General features: G+C 42.4%; 1 protein-coding gene across 3 annotated transcripts in view; it reads left to right on the top strand.

The window, feature by feature from the left end:
- The window catches only part of LOC311345371 (protocadherin gamma-A11-like), a 196,440-nt gene that overhangs the window by 51,826 nt on the left and 125,561 nt on the right, over positions 1-19,053 (top strand). Inside the window, exon 1 of one of the 3 annotated variants that reach the window (XM_084469753.1) lies at positions 9,953-12,586. The exons of the other annotated variants lie outside the window; for them this stretch is intronic. Coding sequence (XP_084325879.1) covers positions 10,154-12,586 — 2,433 coding nt within the window. The 5' untranslated portion in view covers positions 9,953-10,153. Of the gene's footprint in view, positions 1-9,952; positions 12,587-19,053 lie in introns of those variants that run through there. 3 annotated transcript variants of the gene reach the window in all.

The following is a 19,053-nucleotide window of genomic DNA, read 5'->3' as shown; positions in this document are numbered from 1 at the left end:
GGGTGGAGCTTGACGGAGGCACTCTCGCCTCGAAACTCTTCTTGTTGTTTAAAGGGAATTTAAATTAAATTGAGAGCTTTTTATAAGACCTGAACTCGGGTTTCACTTTTCTTTTATTGTGGATACTATTGTGAGTATCATCAAGGATTATTTTTCCATTGGAAATGGCGTTACGCCACAACGGATGGCAAGGTTGCTGTTCGTGTCGGAGTAAAATATGGATCGCTTTTCTACACTTCTTGATTTTTCTCAACGTCTCCAGTTGCCAGATCCGGTATTCTATTCCGGAGGAGATGAAAAAGGGGTCTCTTATTGGCAACGTTGCGCAGGATTTAGGGTTGGATCTGAAAAGGCTTCGTTCAGGCCGAGCAAGAATCTTGACGGGAGAAAGCCCTCAATACGCGGATCTGAAGACAGACAAAGGGATTCTAGTCGTGAATGAGAGGATGGACCGAGAGCAGCTCTGTGGCGACGTTACACCTTGTAGCTTTAGCTTCGAAATCATCTTAGAAAATCCAATCGAACTGCATCGTGTGATAATCGAAATATTGGACATTAATGATCATAGTCCTGCTTTTAAAAACAAATACATGTCCCTAGAAATTAGCGAGATCGCTGCGGTTGGTTCTCCTTTTGATTTGGAAAATGCGGATGATGCTGACGTAGGTGTCAATAGTTTGCAAAAGTATTTGCTATCGCCTAACGATAATTTCATTCTCAAACAGCTTGCCAACACAGACGGAAGCAAATTTGCAGAAATGATTCTGGAGAAACCATTAGATAGAGAGATGCATCCTCATCTTACATTACAGCTGATCGCGGTTGACGGTGGAACTCCTCAGAGATCTGGTACAGTTAATATAGATATCACTGTTCTAGATGCAAATGATAATGCTCCCGTGTTTAACCAATCTGTGTACAGGGCTACAGTGATAGAGAATGCACCCATTGGCACATATATAACAACCGTCAATGCTTCAGACGCTGATGCTGGCTCCAATGGTTTGGTGACCTACTATTTTTCTAATTTAAAAGGAGGATTGGCTGATCTATTTAATATTGACAACGTGTCTGGGAAAATATCAGTTACTGGTAAAATTGACTTTGAAAGGGATAGAAAATTTGAAATAAGGGTCGGAGCAAAAGATCAGGGCGGCCAGAATAATGGCTGTAAAGTAATCATTGAGGTGGTTGATGTTAATGATAACGCACCACTAATTAACGTGATGTCATTCTCTAGCCCTGTATCAGAAGACGCCCCTACTGGGACCACCGTAGCTATAATCAATGTAAAAGATTCTGATTCTGAGAAAAATGGACAGATAACATGTTCAATCGATTCAAATCTCCCATTTAAAATACAATCCTCTTTAACTAACTATTACAACCTGCTCTCAGATGTAGTTTTTGACCGTGAAACAACATCAGAATACAACCTAACCATCACGGCGACAGATTCAGGGTCTCCTCCCTTATCCAGTGCAACAACTTTAAGGCTTGTTATTTCTGATGTGAACGACAATGCACCAATATTCACTAAAAAGAGCTATTCAGCTCATGTTGTAGAAAACAATGAGCCAGGGGTGTCCATATTCACCGTCAGTGCTCGAGACGTTGACTGGAATCAGAATGCCAGAGTGTCATATCTTCTGGAGGACACGCAGGTCAGTGGTAGTCCAGCCTCTACTCATGTTTCTATCAATTCTGAAACTGGAGTTCTGTATGCAGCGCGCTCTTTTGATTATGAACAAATTAAAGCACTGCAACTTTTTGTAAAAGCACAAGATGGAGGCTCACCTCCCCTCAGTAGTAATGTGAGTGTGAAAATACTGATCCTGGACCAGAACGACAACGCCCCTCAGGTTCTGTATCCAGTCCAGACTGGTGGTTCTCTGGTGGCTGAAATGGTGCCTCGTTCAGCAGATGTGGGCTATCTGGTCACTAAAGTGGTGGCTGTTGATGTGGACTCTGGACAAAATGCCTGGCTCTCCTATAAACTACAGAAGGCCACAGACAGGGCGCTGTTTGAAGTGGGCTTACAGAATGGAGAAATCAGGACTATCCGCCAAGTCACTGATAAAGATGCTGTGAAACAAAGACTGACTGTTATAGTGGAGGACAACGGACAGCCCTCTCGTTCAGCTACAGTCATTGTTAACGTGGCGGTGGCGGACAGCTTCCCTGAAGTGCTCTCGGAGTTCAATGACTTTACACACGACAAGGAGTACAATGACAACATGACTTTTTACTTAGTCTTGGCTTTGGCTGTAGTTTCCTTTCTCTTCATCACGTGTTTAGTGGTGATCATATCAGTGAAAATCTACAGATGGAGACAGTCTCGTATCCTGTATCAATCCAATCTCCCGGTGATTCCATATTATCCACCACGTTACTCAGACACTTTGGGGGGGACAGGGACTCTCCAGCACGTGTACAATTACGAGGTGTGCAGGACCACTGACTCCAGAAAGAGTGACTGTAAGTTCGGCAACGCTGGTAGTCAGAATGTTCTGATAATGGACCCCAGTTCTACAGGGACCATGCAGCGAATACAGAGTGAAAAGAGCATCCTGGACGAACCAGACTCTCCACTGGAGGTTAGATTTTAAGACCATTCCTCTCTTTAATATTTGTCTGTTTGAGTTGTATATGTATTTGCAAAAGGAACTTGTGGTCATGTTTAATGTGTGTGTGTGTGTGTGTGTGTGTGTGTGTGTGTGTGTGTGTGTGTGTGTGTGTGTGTGTGTGTGTGTGTGTGTGTGTGTGTGTGTGAAATGGCCTGATAATCTCAGAACCATGGACAGTGCCACTTCTGTCCGTCCTTTTTTCTATCTAACTTTATCTGTACTTCACTAATATGGCAATATCTTACAATTCTATTCAAGTCACATGTTTGTAAGATGTCTTTTGTTAAACATTTAACGTTCAAGCGTTGTCCCGATCAATTGTTACTTTTTTTGTTCGGAACATAATAATAATTGTACTAATTAAAAGATGATTAAATTCATTGCTTTACAGGGATGTATGAATTGAAACATATTTTCGATAAACAAGGACTGTAAATTGGTGTTTCAATACCTACATTTATTTAATCGAGGAAAAGGCCTTTAATCTATTCCTATATTATATAATTTCATTTTCTCTGTAGTTCGATACTTTGTACTCTTAGTGCCGCTGTTGGCCAATATGTTGCTGTTAACGGGCGGTCCTGCCTCTCACATTATCTCGACATTGTTCACGGGGAAACGTCAGACCTAGACCGCCCTCCAAGTGTCGTACATCTGAAGAGTAACGCAATGACTCTTTATTCGATTCGTGTGGATTTTAGGCAAAGATTAATTTGCTGTTGCGGTTGTTGAATCGGATGGATACAAATAACGCATTTCTTGGAAGATAAACCATTTCGTATATTTCCACAAGGAGCTTGATTGAATGAACCATGCGTCGGCAAACTGGATTACTGTTTTTCATCTCATTCTTCTCGATCAGCTCTGTGCTCGGGCAGGTCAGTTATTCTATTCCCGAGGAAATGGCTAAAGGATCTTTAGTCGGAAACATAGCTCAAGACATAGGTGTCGAGATTAGAAGATTAAAATCGGGTAACGCTCGTATTTATACCGGGGACGGTACACAGTATATCCAGCTGGACAAAGAACGCGGAGTCCTCCTCATCAAAGAAAGAATAGACAGAGAGGCGATTTGCAGAAAGGCGACGCCATGCGCGCTACATTTTCAGATTATTTTAGAGAAGCCTATGGAATTCTTCACGATCACCGTTGAGATCACGGATATTAATGATAATGCACCGACGTTCGAAAAAAACGAAGTCCACTTCAAAATCAGCGAATCTGCTGTAATTGGTGCAAAATTTGTTTTAGATAGGGCTGTTGATCTTGATGTCGACGCGAACGGCTTACAAAGCTACGAACTCAAGCCAACCGATAATTTCGATCTAAAATTACACAGTCAAGTAGACGGAACAAAAAATATTGAGATGGTTTTGCAAAAGCCTCTCGACAGAGAACAAAACGAAAAGATATCGTTGATCCTCACTGCCGTAGACGGAGGAGATCCGCGGATGTCTGGAACAATGCAGATTGTAATTACAGTATTAGATGCCAATGATAACGCGCCTGTTTTTACACACTCAACATACAAAGCAACGGTTATTGAAAATTCCCCAAAAGGGACAGTTGTTTCTAGTGTCAGCGCGACAGATGCAGATCATGGAACAAATGGAAAGGTGACGTATTCGTTATCAAATATCTTAGATCACGCAAATGGTATATTTAATGTAGACAAAGAAAGCGGCGAAATTAGTGTAAACGGTATAATTGATTACGAAATTGCACGGAATTACCATATTAGTTTACGAGCAAGTGATGATGGTGGCTTAACAGACTCATGCAAAGTTATTATCGAAGTGGTGGATGTTAACGACAACACACCTTCGATTCAAATAATGTCAAAATCAAACGTAATATCTGAGGACTCCGAATCAAATACCGTTGTAACAATGATTAACGTTCAAGATCCAGATTCAAATGAAAATGGTGAAGTCCGTTGCTTTTTAAATGACAACATTCCCTTCGCCATGAAATCAACCACAAATAATTTCTATACGCTTTTGACAGAAAGGGAGCTGGACAGAGAAACAGCATCGGAGTATAACATTAGTGTCACTTGTTCAGACCAGGGAGTGCCTGCTCTCTCAAGCAACGTAACTCTCAATCTACAGATCTCGGATGTAAATGACAACGCGCCTGTCTTTGACAGGAGCTCATATGAGGCCTTTATCGTTGAAAACAACACACCTGGGCTCTCAATATTCAAAGTAAAGGCCAGTGACGTGGACTGGAACCAGAATGCTCGTGTCTCTTACATACTAGAGGACTCCTCTTTAAACGGCGTGCCCGTCTCCTCTTATGTGTCTGTTAGTGCTGACAGTGGAGTCATACATGCAGTCCGCTCTTTTGACTACGAGCAGATTAAAGATTTTCAGTTCCGTATTAAAGCCCAAGATGGAGGCTCTCCTCCCCTCAGTAGTAATGTGAGTGTGAAAATACTGATCCAGGACCAGAACGACAACGCCCCTCAGGTTCTGTATCCAGTCCAGACTGGTGGTTCTCTGGTGGCTGAAATGGTGCCTCGTTCAGCAGATGTGGGCTATCTGGTCACTAAAGTGGTGGCTGTTGATGTGGACTCTGGACAGAATGCCTGGCTCTCCTATAAACTACAGAAAGCCACAGACAGGGCGCTGTTTGAAGTGGGCTTACAGAATGGAGAAATAAGAACTATCCGCCAAGTCACTGATAAAGATGCTGTGAAACAAAGACTGACTGTTATAGTGGAGGACAACGGACAGCCCTCTCGTTCAGCTACAGTCATTGTTAACGTGGCGGTGGCGGACAGCTTCCCTGAAGTGCTCTCGGAGTTCACTGACTTTACACACGACAAGGAGTACAATGACAACATGACTTTTTACTTAGTCTTGGCTTTGGCTGTAGTCTCCTTTCTCTTCATCACATGTTTAGTGGTGATCATATCAGTGAAAATCTACAGATGGAGACAGTCTCGTATCCTGTATCATTCCAATCTCCCGGTGATTCCATATTATCCACCACGTTACTCAGACACTTTGGGGGGGACAGGGACTCTCCAGCACGTGTACAATTACGAGGTGTGCAGGACCACTGACTCCAGAAAGAGTGACTGTAAGTTTGGCAACGCTGGTAGTCAGAACGTTCTGATAATGGACCCCAGTTCTACAGGGACCATGCAGCGAATACAGAGTGAAAAGAGCATCCTGGACGAACCAGACTCTCCACTGGAGGTGAGTTATATCAAATGTGGTGGTGCATGAATGTTGATTTTTAGCTCATTATATTTGTTCAGCACCACCAGTAGGACAGCTCCCCTGAAAGGTGACCACAGAGATGGTGACAAAAGGCTTCTAGTTGACATCATAATGCTAATTTAGGAATTTGCCTAAACATTCTGGATTTAGTCACAATTAGAGGCATATTAATGTAACATTTTTGGAATGTCTGCAACTTAATAACATTATTCATTAAGACAATTTTGCATTATTAACAAATAGATGATTCCTTATCCATCCATCTGTTTCCTTTCCTCTCTTGCTTGGTGGCGTAAGTCAGTAACATTTTTATATTTCATCAATATATGGGCCTCAGCAAGTGTGTGTGTGTGTGTGCCTGTGTGTTTGCAATGAATTCTCCTCATGAGCAATTACGAACGTTTAGTATCCAATAAGTTCTGATTAGACTTGAGAGCTTTTTATATTGCAATCTTTCAGTGAATTTTAATCATTCAGCTCTACCATAGTTTGTTTTGGTGGCAATAGTAAAGATTTTCTGTCTATAAACTTCAAAAAAGGTACTGGCATTTTCCCTCCTAGGCCAAAGTGTGCTTTGAATCTTCGGAATGTGAATTCTACTCCTGGAATCATCAAAAATCACAACGTCATATGAAGAATGTTTGATATGTAGTAGGCATACTCTAAAACAGTATTGACATTCCAGCTTTAAACTCTAAGGGACGCTGTTGATCAGTGGAAAAATCGTGTGTGTTCAGTAGATGCTAGTTGGAGCTTCCCATCCCTTTAACTGCGATAGAGAGAACTGAACCACAACGACGCATACAAGGTGGCGCATGATGGCGGCTCTGTCGTCTCGAAACTCATCTTGTTGTTTAAATGGAATTTAAATGCAATTGAGAGCTTACTTTAGTCTAAAGGACCTTGGGTTTCTTCGTCTTTTATTTTGTGGACATTAATGTGAGTTTCGTTGAGGATTAATTGCGATTGAAAATGGCGATACGCCACAACGGGTGGGAATGTTGCTTTTCATGTCGGAGTAAAATATGGATTATTTTTCTATATTTCGTGTTTTTTCTTAACATTGCCAGTTGCCAGATCCGGTATTCTATCCCGGAAGAGATGAAAAAGGGGTCTCTTATCGGCAACGTTGCGCAGGACTTAGGGTTGGATCTGAAAAGGCTTCGTTCAGGCCGAGCAAGAATCTTGACGGGAGAAAGCCCTCAATACGCCGATCTGAAGACAGACAAAGGGATTCTAGTCGTGAATGAGAGGATGGACCGAGAGCAGCTCTGTGGCGACGTAACCCCTTGTAGCTTTACCTTCGAAATCATCTTAGAAAATCCAATCGAACTGCATCGTGTGATAATCGAAATATTGGACATAAATGACCATTCGCCTGCTTTTAAAAGTAGAAACATATTTCTTGAAATTAGTGAAATCGCTGCAGTTGGTTCTCGTTTTGATTTAGAAAATGCAGATGATCCTGACGTAGCGATTAATACTTTACAAAATTACTTGTTGACATCTAATGATAATTTTCTCCTGAAGCAACATTCAAAGGCAGACGGCAGCAAATTCGCACAAATGGTTCTTCAAAAACCACTAGACAGGGAAACGAATCCCCATCTTGCGTTGAAACTAATCGCAGTTGACGGTGGAACTCCGCAAAGATCTGGTACAGTTAATATAGATATCACTGTTCTAGATGCTAATGATAATGCTCCAATGTTTAACCAGTCTGTGTACAGGGCTACAGTAATAGAGAATTCACCTATTGGAACCTATATTACAACTGTCAATGCTTCAGACGCTGATGCTGGTTCCAATGGTTTGGTAGCGTATTATTTCTCGAATTTAAAGGGTGGGTTAGCTGATCTATTTAATATTGACAGTGCATCCGGTAAGATAACAACTACTGGTAATCTAGACTATGAAAAATACAAAAAATATGAAATTAGGGTTGGGGCAAAAGATCAGGGTGGATTAAATGATGGAAGCAACGTAATAATTGAGGTAATTGATGTCAATGATAACGCTCCAGTAATTAATGTGATGTCATTCTCTAGCCCTGTATCAGAAGATGCCCCTACTGGGACCACCATAGCTGTAATCAATGTAAAAGATTCTGATTCAGAAAAAAATGGACGGATAACATGTTCAATAGATTCAAAACTACCGTTTAAAATACAGTCTTCATTAACTAATTATTACAACCTGCTCTCAGATGTAGTTTTTGACCGTGAAACAACGTCGGAATACAACATCACAATCACCGCGACAGATTCAGGGTCTCCTCCCTTATCCAGTGCAACAACTTTGAGGCTTATTATTTCTGATGTGAACGACAATGCACCAATATTCACTAAAAAGAGCTATTCAGCTCATGTTGTAGAGAACAATGAGCCAGGGGTGTCCATATTCACCGTAAGCGCTCGAGACGTTGACTGGAATCAAAATGCCAGAGTGTCGTATCTTCTGGAGGACACGCAGGTCAGTGGTAGTCCAGCCTCTACTCATGTTTCTATAAACTCTGAAACTGGAGTTCTGTATGCAGCGCGCTCATTTGATTATGAACAAATTAAAGCACTGCAACTCGTTGTTAAAGCACAAGATGGAGGCTCTCCTCCCCTCAGTAGTAACGTGAGTGTGAAAATACTGATCCAGGACCAGAACGACAACGCCCCTCAGGTTCTGTATCCAGTCCAGACTGGTGGTTCTCTGGTGGCTGAAATGGTGCCTCGTTCAGCAGATGTGGGCTATCTGGTCACTAAAGTGGTGGCTGTTGATGTGGACTCTGGACAGAATGCCTGGCTCTCCTATAAATTACAGAAAGCCACAGACAGGGCTCTGTTTGAAGTGGGCTTACAGAATGGAGAAATAAGAACTATCCGCCAAGTCACTGATAAAGATGCTGTGAAACAAAGACTGACTGTTATAGTGGAGGACAACGGACAGCCCTCTCGTTCAGCTACAGTTATTGTTAACGTGGCGGTGGCGGACAGCTTCCCTGAAGTGCTCTCGGAGTTCACTGACTTTACACACGACAAGGAGTACAATGACAACCTGACTTTTTACTTAGTCCTGGCTTTGGCTGTAGTTTCCTTTCTCTTCATCACGTGTTTAGTGGTGATCATATCAGTGAAAATCTACAGATGGAGACAGTCTCGTGTCCTGTATCATTCCAATCTCCCGGTGATTCCATATTATCCACCACGTTACTCGGACACTTTGGGGGGGACAGGGACTCTCCAGCACGTGTACAATTACGAGGTGTGCAGGACCACTGACTCCAGAAAGAGTGACTGTAAGTTCGGCAACGCTGGTAGTCAGAACGTTCTGATAATGGACCCCAGTTCTACAGGGACCATGCAGCGAATACAGAGTGAAAAGAGCATCCTGGATGAACCAGACTCCCCACTAGAGGTGAGTTCTATCAGATGTGGTGGTCCATGAATGTTGATTTGTAGCTCATTAGATATGTTCTGCACCACCAATAAGGACAGCTCTCCTGAGGATTAGAGCAGGGAGACTGACCAATGACTAAGTGACATCATCTTAGAGCTATTTTCAGACTGTGCTTATGAACATTCTGGAATGAGTAACAATTGAAAGCATGATGTGAATTTTTGGGAACAGGGTTCAATTACAATATGCACAATGTCACCTGTGCATGATTATGTAGCTTAATCCATCTATCTGTTTGCATTCCTGTGTTGCTTGTTGACATTATCAGCTAAAACGATCTTTCATCTAGATCTAGCTGCCTTGCTGTGTGTGTGTGTGTGTGTGTGTGTGTGTGTGTGTGTGTGTGTGTGTGTGTGTGTGTGTGTGTGTGTGTGTGTGTGTGTTGGATTTTCTATATCAAAACTCCAAAAAGGTTCTGGACATGTTTTCTCCAATGCCAAAACTATGAATCAGGAATGTGGACTCTACAGGGAATTAGTAATATGCTACATTGAAATGACAAGTTCATACGAACGAATGTTTGATAGACCTACTACTCTAAAACAGTTTTGACATCCCAGTTTTGAACTCTAAGGGACGCTGTTGGTCTGTGAAAAAATAGTATGTGTTGAGTAGATGCTAGTTGGAGCTTCCTATCCCTTTAACTGCGATAGAGAGGAGAAGTGAACCACAACGACGCATTCAGGGTGGAGCTTGACGGAGGCACTCGCGCTAGAAACTCGTCCTGTTGTTAAAATGGAATTTAAATGGAATTGAGAGCTTACTTTCTCTTACCGGAGCTTGGTTTTCTCATTTTCTTATTTCGTGGATATCATTCTGAGTTTCGTCGAGGATTAATTGCTATCTAAAATGCCGTTACGCCGCAACGAGTGGGAATGTTGCTTTTCATGTCGGAGTAAAATATGGAAAAAATATATATTTTTCGTTATTTTTCTCAACATTGCCAGTTGCCAGATCCGGTATTCTATTCCGGAGGAGATGAAAAAGGGGTCTCTTATCGGCAACGTTGCGCAAGATTTAGGGTTGGATCTGAAAAGGCTTCGTTCAGGCCGAGCAAGAATCTTGACGGGAGAAAGCCCTCAATACGCCGATCTGAAGACAGACAAAGGGATTCTAGTCGTGAATGAGAGGATGGACCGAGAGCAGCTCTGTGGCGACGTTACACCTTGTAGCTTTAGCTTCGAAATCATCTTAGAAAATCCAATCGAACTGCAACGTGTGATAATCGAAATAATGGACATTAATGACCATTCACCTGCTTTTAAAAACAAAAATATACATCTGGAAATTAGTGAAATCGCTGTTGTAGGATCACGTTTTGATTTAGAGAGTGCAGATGATCCTGATGTAGGGCCTAACAGTTTACAAAATTATGTGCTTTCATCTAATGAAAATTTCGTTCTCAAACAACATTCAAACACGGACGGAAGCAAATTTGCAGAAATGATTCTGCAGAAACCGCTAGATAGAGAGGTAAATCCTCATTTATCTTTAAAACTAATCGCAATTGACGGCGGAAATCCGCAGCGATCTGGTACAGTAGTTATAAACATCACGGTTCTAGATGTTAATGATAATGCTCCCGTGTTTAACCAGTCTGTATACAGGGCTACAGTAATAGAAAATGCACCCGTTGGGACACATATAACAACAGTAAATGCTTCAGACGCTGATGCTGGTTCCAATGGATTGGTGACTTATTATTTTTCTAATTTAAAGGGAGGATTGGCAAATCTGTTTAATATTGACAGTGTGTCCGGCAAAGTATCTGTTTCTGGTAATATTGATTATGAAAAAGATAGAAAATATGAAATTAGAGTCGGGTCAAAAGATCAGGGTGGTTTGAATGATGGAAGTAAATTAATCATTGAGGTAATTGATGTCAATGATAACGCTCCAGTAATTAATGTGATGTCATTCTCTAGCCCTGTATCAGAAGACGCCCCTACTGGGACCACCATAGCTGTAATCAATGTAAAAGATTCTGATTCAGAGAAAAATGGACAGATAACATGTTCAATCGATTCAAATCTCCCATTTAAAATACAATCCTCGTTAACTAACTATTACAACCTGCTCTCGGATGTAGTTTTTGACCGTGAAACAACATCAGAATACAACATAACCATCACGGCGACAGATTCAGGGTCTCCTCCCTTATCCAGTGCAACAACTTTAAGGCTTATTATATCTGATGTGAACGACAATGCACCAATATTCACTAAAAAGAGCTATTCAGCTCATGTTGTAGAGAACAATGAGCCAGGGGTGTCCATATTCACCGTCAGTGCTCGAGACGTTGACTGGAATCAAAATGCCAGAGTGTCATATCTTCTGGAGGACACGCAGGTCAGTGGTAGTCCAGCCTCTACTCATGTTTCTATAAATTCTGAAACTGGAGTTTTGTATGCAGCGCGCTCTTTTGATTATGAACAAATTAAAGCACTGCAACTCGTTGTTAAAGCACAAGATGGAGGCTCACCTCCCCTCAGTAGTAATGTGAGTGTGAAAATACTGATCCAGGACCAGAACGACAACGCCCCTCAGGTTCTGTATCCAGTCCAGACTGGTGGTTCTCTGGTGGCTGAAATGGTGCCTCGTTCAGCAGATGTGGGCTATTTGGTCACTAAAGTGGTGGCTGTTGATGTGGACTCTGGACAGAATGCCTGGCTCTCCTATAGACTACAGAAGGCCACAGACAGGGCGCTGTTTGAAGTGGGATTACAGAATGGAGAAATAAGAACTATCCGCCAAGTCACTGATAAAGATGTTGTGAAACAAAGACTGACTGTTATAGTGGAGGACAACGGACAGCCCTCTCGTTCAGCTACAGTCATTGTTAACGTGGCGGTGGCGGACAGCTTCCCTGAAGTGCTCTCGGAGTTCACTGACTTTACACACGACAAGGAGTACAATGACAACCTGACTTTTTACTTAGTCCTGGCTTTGGCTGTAGTTTCCTTTCTCTTCATCACGTGTTTAGTGGTGATCATATCAGTGAAAATCTACAGATGGAGACAGTCTCGTATCCTGTATCATTCCAATCTCCCGGTGATTCCATATTATCCACCACGTTACTCAGACACTTTGGGGGGGACAGGGACTCTCCAGCACGTGTACAATTACGAGGTGTGCAGGACCACTGACTCCAGAAAGAGTGACTGTAAGTTCGGCAACGCTGGTAGTCAGAACGTTCTGATAATGGACCCCAGTTCTACAGGGACCATGCAGCGAATACAGAGTGAAAAGAGCATCCTGGATGAACCAGACTCTCCACTAGAGGTTAGAACATTTCCATAACCTCTCTTCCTTTTCTCTGCTGTTTCTGTGTTTCAGGACCCTGGAGAGTTATACTTGTGTGTTTAGGTATTCTCTGTCTTCTTGTCCAGAAGTAACCTGTTTGGTCTCCGTTTAGGATTAAAGCCATGCACAATTAAATGAATGAATGCATATGCTTGATCACGGTAATGTAGCATATGTACACATGTTTTTCATGTGTTGTTGTACTCTAATGCTACTCTGGGTGGAACTACTTATTGTTTTCTTCCAATGAAGTTAAACAGTGTTAATGTAATATAATACAACATCCCAAAAGCTGACTGGTGTAAATATTCAGACCATTTCTAAGTCAACTTTTTTCATAAAAAAATGTAATTACTGTCACAATCCTTGTTAAACAGAAAGTCGTTTATATGATGGAGTAAATGTGTTGGTCCTATGTCCTGTAGTTTTCCATTTTGAACTCAAAGGGACGCTGTAGACCGCTGTGCAGCAGTTTCAGAAGCAATGTGTGCACCTCCTCCATAAAACTGATGCATTAGAAAAAGACCGCCGGGTCGCACAGTCGTCTTAAAAAGGAGCCACAACAAGGATATATGTTTCGGTTTTTTTAATCATGATTCAAGGATTTTAAACATTTGTTTCGTTTGTCGTCATCTACTATCAAGATCAATATGACTTTTTCTGGATACAACTGCTCTGGCACCAAAGAGAAAATGCAGTGGAGAACAAAGACGTTGGACGTCTTGTTTATCTTCGTTCTTTCTTTCAGTTACGTGCTCAGCCAGGTCAGTTATTCTATTCCCGAGGAAATGGCGACGGGTTCCGTCGTCGGAAATATCGTTCAGGATTTAGGGTTGGATGTTAAAAGATTAAAGTCGGGGAAGGCTCGTGTGTATACAGGAGGCACTACGGAATACATATCGCTGGATAAAGAAAGAGGAGTCCTTATCATCAAAGAGAAAATAGACAGAGAATCCTTATGTGGCGAGACTACGCCTTGTGCGCTGCATTTCCAGATAATTATTGAAACCCCTATGGAATTGTTTCGTGTAACGGTAGAAATTACTGATATAAACGACAATACTCCCAGTTTTACCAACAACGTGAAGCGCTTTGAAATTAGCGAATCTGCAATTATAGGATCAAAATTCGTTTTGGAGAAAGCCATAGATTTAGATATCGGCCTAAATGGCCTCCAAAGCTATTCGCTTAATCCAACTGATAACTTCGCATTGAAACTAGAAAACCAGGCCGACGGAAGTAAAAAGGTAGATATGGTTTTACAGAAATCTCTCGATCGGGAACAAAACGAACAATTGTCATTGCTGTTGACTGCTATGGATGGAGGAGAGCCGCAAATGTCAGGGACGATGCAGATACACATTACTGTATTAGATGCAAATGACAATTCCCCTGTGTTCACGAAACCGATTTATAATGCCAAAGTAATGGAAAATTCCCCTAAGGGAACGAAATTGACGACTGTTAGTGCAACGGACAATGACAAAGGTACAAACGGTGATATATCCTATTTAATTTCGAACAGCAAGCATCGTTTGACCGAGCTATTTCAGGTCGATAAAAAGAGTGGGGAAATTATCTTGATTGGCGATATTGATTATGAAAAAGCTAAGCATTATCAAATTGATATCGAGGCAGTAGACAATGGAGGACTCTCCGATTCAAGTAAGGTGATAGTTGATGTCGTCGACACCAACGACAACCGACCTTATCCAAACATTGTTTCTAAATTAGAATCTATATATGAGGACTCTCCTCCTAACACAGTAATAGCGATGTTAAGCATTACCGACCCAGACTCTGACAATAACGGGGAGGTGGAATGCAATTTGATCGATAAAATTGGACTACCGTTTAAGATAGATTCTACAATGAACGGGTTTTACAGCGTGGTAACGGAGGTTACCCTAGACAGGGAAGTTGCATCCCAATATAACATCACCGTGACGTGTTCTGACCGGGGAGTACCGTCGCTCTTCAGCAGCATCACTCTCGGCTTGAAGATTTCAGATATAAATGATAACGCTCCAATGTTCGACAGCGGATCATATGAAGCATACCTTGTAGAAAACAACGCACCGGGCATTTCGATATTCACAATGAATGCAAGAGACGCTGACTGGAACCAAAACGCTCGTGTCTCATATATACTAGAAGACTCCTCTTTAAACGGCGTGCCCGTCTCCACTTATGTGTCTGTTAGTGCTGACAGTGGAGTTATACATGCAGTCCGCTCTTTTGACTACGAGCAGATTAAAGATTTTCAGTTCCGTGTTAAAGCTCAAGATGGAGGCTCTCCTCCCCTCAGTAGTAACGTGAGTGTGAAAATACTGATCCAGGACCAGAACGACAACGCCCCTCAAGTTCTGTATCCAGTCCAGACTGGTGGTTCCCTGGTGGCTGAAATGGTGCCTCGTTCAGCAGATGTGGGCTATCTGGTCACTAAAGTGGTGGCTGTTGATGTGGACTCTGGACAGAATGCCTGGCTCTCCTATAAACTACAGAAAGCCACAGACAGGGCGCTGTTTGAAGTGGGCTTACAGAATGGAGAAATAAGAACTATCCGCCAAGTCACTGATAAAGATGCTGTGAAACAAAGACTCACTGTGATAGTGGAGGACAACGGACAGCCCTCTCGTTCAGCCACAGTCATTGTTAACGTGGCGGTGGCGGACAGCTTCCCTGAAGTGCTCTCGGAGTTCACTGACTTTACACACGACAAGGAGTACAATGACAACCTGACTTTTTACTTAGTCCTGGCTTTGGCTGTAGTTTCCTTTCTCTTCATCACATGTTTAGTGGTGATCATATCAGTGAAAATCTACAGATGGAGACAGTCTCGTATCCTGTATCATTCCAGTCTCCCTGTGATTCCATATTATCCACCACGTTACTCAGACACTTTGGGGGGGACAGGGACTCTGCAGCATGTGTACAATTACGAGGTGTGCAGGACCACTGACTCCAGAAAGAGTGACTGTAAGTTCGGCAACGCTGGTAGTCAGAACGTTCTGATAATGGACCCCAGTTCTACAGGGACCATGCAGCGAATACAGAGTGAAAAGAGCATCCTGGACGAACCAGACTCTCCTGTAGAGGTGAGTCTATAACACATACATATGTGTTCATGTGTTTAAATATCAAATAATAAACCCATATTTGGCATACTCTGAGATTTGACCAAACATAGTTTCCTCCGATCACATTGTAGTAGGCTACCATGGACAGCACCACAAAATTAATCACTCTCTGCTGCTCTGATTCTCTGTAAGTGGTGTAAAGAGGTGACCTGGTGTTTACTGTGTCCCCTTCTCTCTCTGCATCATATGCCTTTGTTTATTCATCATAGTTTTTCTAGTTTAACATAATGTTTGGTCCTATTTTCAATAGAACGCCCTTACTGAATCATACAACATACTGTATATGATTGTATATTCCTTTTTTAGAAATGTGCAGATGAATTGTAGTACGTTTGTATTTTTCTAAATATCAGGTATTTCTGACTCCCCGTTCACTGCAGTGTTGCATGTCGGACTCTTAGGGCCGCTGTTTGCCAAAGAGTGACATTTAGGAGCGTGTTTCTCTGCTGCTACCCCATAGGCCCACTCTTCACATTCGGCATATAAGGGAGGAGGCAGAAACACGACGCACAGTCTGGTATTTTTTAGTCTTTCTTCCAAGCTCGGAAAATGCGGTAATTTATTTTACAATTCATTGGATTTGGGGATTTCTATTTGGAAACTGGTCGTAACAGTGCACTGGATATACGATAAACTACCTACGGATTATAATCGAGCCTCCGTGGCGTCTGGATAAACGCTCATCAGAACAATGGCACAGCAAGCCTGGCTGCATATCTGGCTTTTCTGTCTTAGTACGGCATTCGGACAGATCACGTACTCTATTCCGGAAGAAATGTCGAAAGGCTCATTAGTTGGTAACATTGCACGGGATTTAGGGTTGGATTTAAATCGATTAAAAACCGGAAGAGCTCGGTTACATTTTGGTAATGTTGCTGAATACATTGCGCTCGATAAAGAAAGGGGGGTGCTACTGGTGAAGGAAAGGATAGATCGTGAGACCGTCTGCAAACAGACTACTACCTGCGCTTTACATGTTCAGATCATTCTAGAAAACCCAATTGAATTTTACCGTGTAACAGTAGAAATAAAGGATGTGAATGACAATGCCCCTGTTTTTAAAACGGACAGGGTGCTTTTCGAGATCAGCGAATCGGCTCCAAAAGGAGCTAAATTCATTTTGGAGAGCGCATCCGATTCTGATGTAGGAGAAAATGGCCTAAAGAGCTACTCTCTGAATCCAACAGATCATTTCATTTTGAAATTGCACGAGCACGCAGATGGAAGAAAGGAGGTAGAAATGGTACTAGAGAAACCTCTCGATCGTGAGAATGAGGAGCATTTTAACATGATATTGACAGCAATAGACGGAGGCGAACCAAAATTGTCAGGTACGGCACAAATTCAAATAACTGTTATAGACGCAAATGACAATACACCGACGTTTACGCAAGCCGTGTACACAGCGAGTTTAGTTGAGAATTCACCAAAAGGAACATTAGTAACGATTGTTAGCGCTAGTGACAGAGACTTTGGTTCGAATGGTCAAGTTACATACTCTATTTCGAGTAGTAGTACTGATAACATTTTAAACGTGTTCAAAATAGATGAAAACAGTGGGCAAATACATTTGATTGGAGAGCTAGATTACGAAACATCCAAACACTACCAGATAGATATCAAGGCAAAAGATATCGGTGGGTTGTATGACTCATCTAAGATAATGTTGGACGTTACGGATGTAAATGACAATAGCCCCGTCATTGATCTTATATCGAAAACACCGTTGTTAGCAGAGGATGCGACGTTGCAGACGGTTGTCGCTGTTATGAGTGCACACGACCCGGACTCTGATAATAATGGAGAGGTCAAGTGTGCTTTGAATGAAAATGTAGAATTCAGCATTAATGCGGCATCTAATGGTTTCTACAGCCTCGTGACGGACAGCATCCTCGACCGCGAGAGAGTGTCCGAGTACAACATCACCGTTACGTGTTGTGATCAGGGAGTGCCCTCGCTCTCCAGCAGCGTCACCCTGAGACTACAGGTCTCGGACGTCAACGACAACGCTCCTGTCTTTGAGAGAGGCTCATATGAAGCTTTCATTGTTGAAAATAACACACCGGGTGTTTCCATCTTCACAATCAAAGCTAGTGATGTTGACTGGAAGCAGAACGCCCGAGTTTCCTACATTTTAGAAGCCTCGTCTTCTATTAACGGCGTGCCCGTCTCCTCTTATGTGTCGGTTAGTGCTGACAGTGGAGTTATACATGCAGTCCGCTCTTTTGACTATGAGCAGATTAAAGATTTTCAGTTTCGTGTTAAAGCTCAAGATGGAGGCTCTCCTCCCCTCAGTAGTAATGTGAGTGTGAAAATAGTGATCCAGGACCAGAACGACAACGCCCCTCAGGTTCTGTATCCAGTCCAGACTGGTGGTTCTCTGGTGGCTGAAATGGTGCCTCGTTCAGCAGATGTGGGCTATCTGGTCACTAAAGTGGTGGCTGTTGATGTGGACTCTGGACAGAATGCCTGGCTCTCCTATAAACTACAGAAAGCCACAGACAGGGCGCTGTTTGAAGTGGGCTTACAGAATGGAGAAATAAGAACTATCCGCCAAGTCACTGATAAAGATGCAGTGAAACAAAGACTGACCGTTATAGTGGAGGACAACGGACAGCCCTCTCGTTCAGCTACAGTCATTGTTAACGTGGCGGTGGCGGACAGCTTCCCTGAAGTGCTCTCGGAGTTCACTGACTTTACACACGACAAGGAGTACAATGACAACCTGACTTTTTACTTAGTTCTGGCTTTGGCTGTAGTTTCCTTTCTCTTCATCACGTGTTTAGTGGTGATCATATCAGTGAAAATCTACAGATGGAGACAGTCTCGTATCCTGTATCATTCCAATCTCCCGGTGATTCCATATTATCCACCACGTTACTCAGACACTTTGGGGGGAACAGGGACTCTCCAGCACGTGTACAATTACGAGGTGTGCAGGACCACTGACTCCAGAAAGAGTGACTGTAAGTTCGGCAATGCTGGTAGTCAGAACGTTCTGATAATGGACCCCAGTTCTACAGGGACCATGCAGCGAATACAGAGTGAAAAGAACATCCTGGATGAACCAGACTCCCCACTTGAGGTTAGAAAAGTATGATTTTAAATGTTGTATTCTCCTTGTTTTTTCTCAAATAACTTTCCTTCGTTGCCAAATGTTACCAAGTAGTAATTCAGTACTGTGTTGCTTAATGATGCTGACTTTTGAGGTTTGTTGATCTTATTGGATTATGTATGTATGTTGCATTTTTATTAAACAGACAAATAGCTGTGTAAATATTACATTCTTAAACATATGCATATTCC

The sequence above is a fragment of the Micromesistius poutassou genome (genome assembly GCF_964030765.1).
Source record: "Micromesistius poutassou genome assembly, chromosome: 6".
Taxonomy (NCBI): domain Eukaryota; kingdom Metazoa; phylum Chordata; class Actinopteri; order Gadiformes; family Gadidae; genus Micromesistius; species Micromesistius poutassou.
The sequence above is the reverse complement of the archived record's forward strand: the minus strand, read 5'-3'. Positions and strand labels throughout refer to the sequence as shown.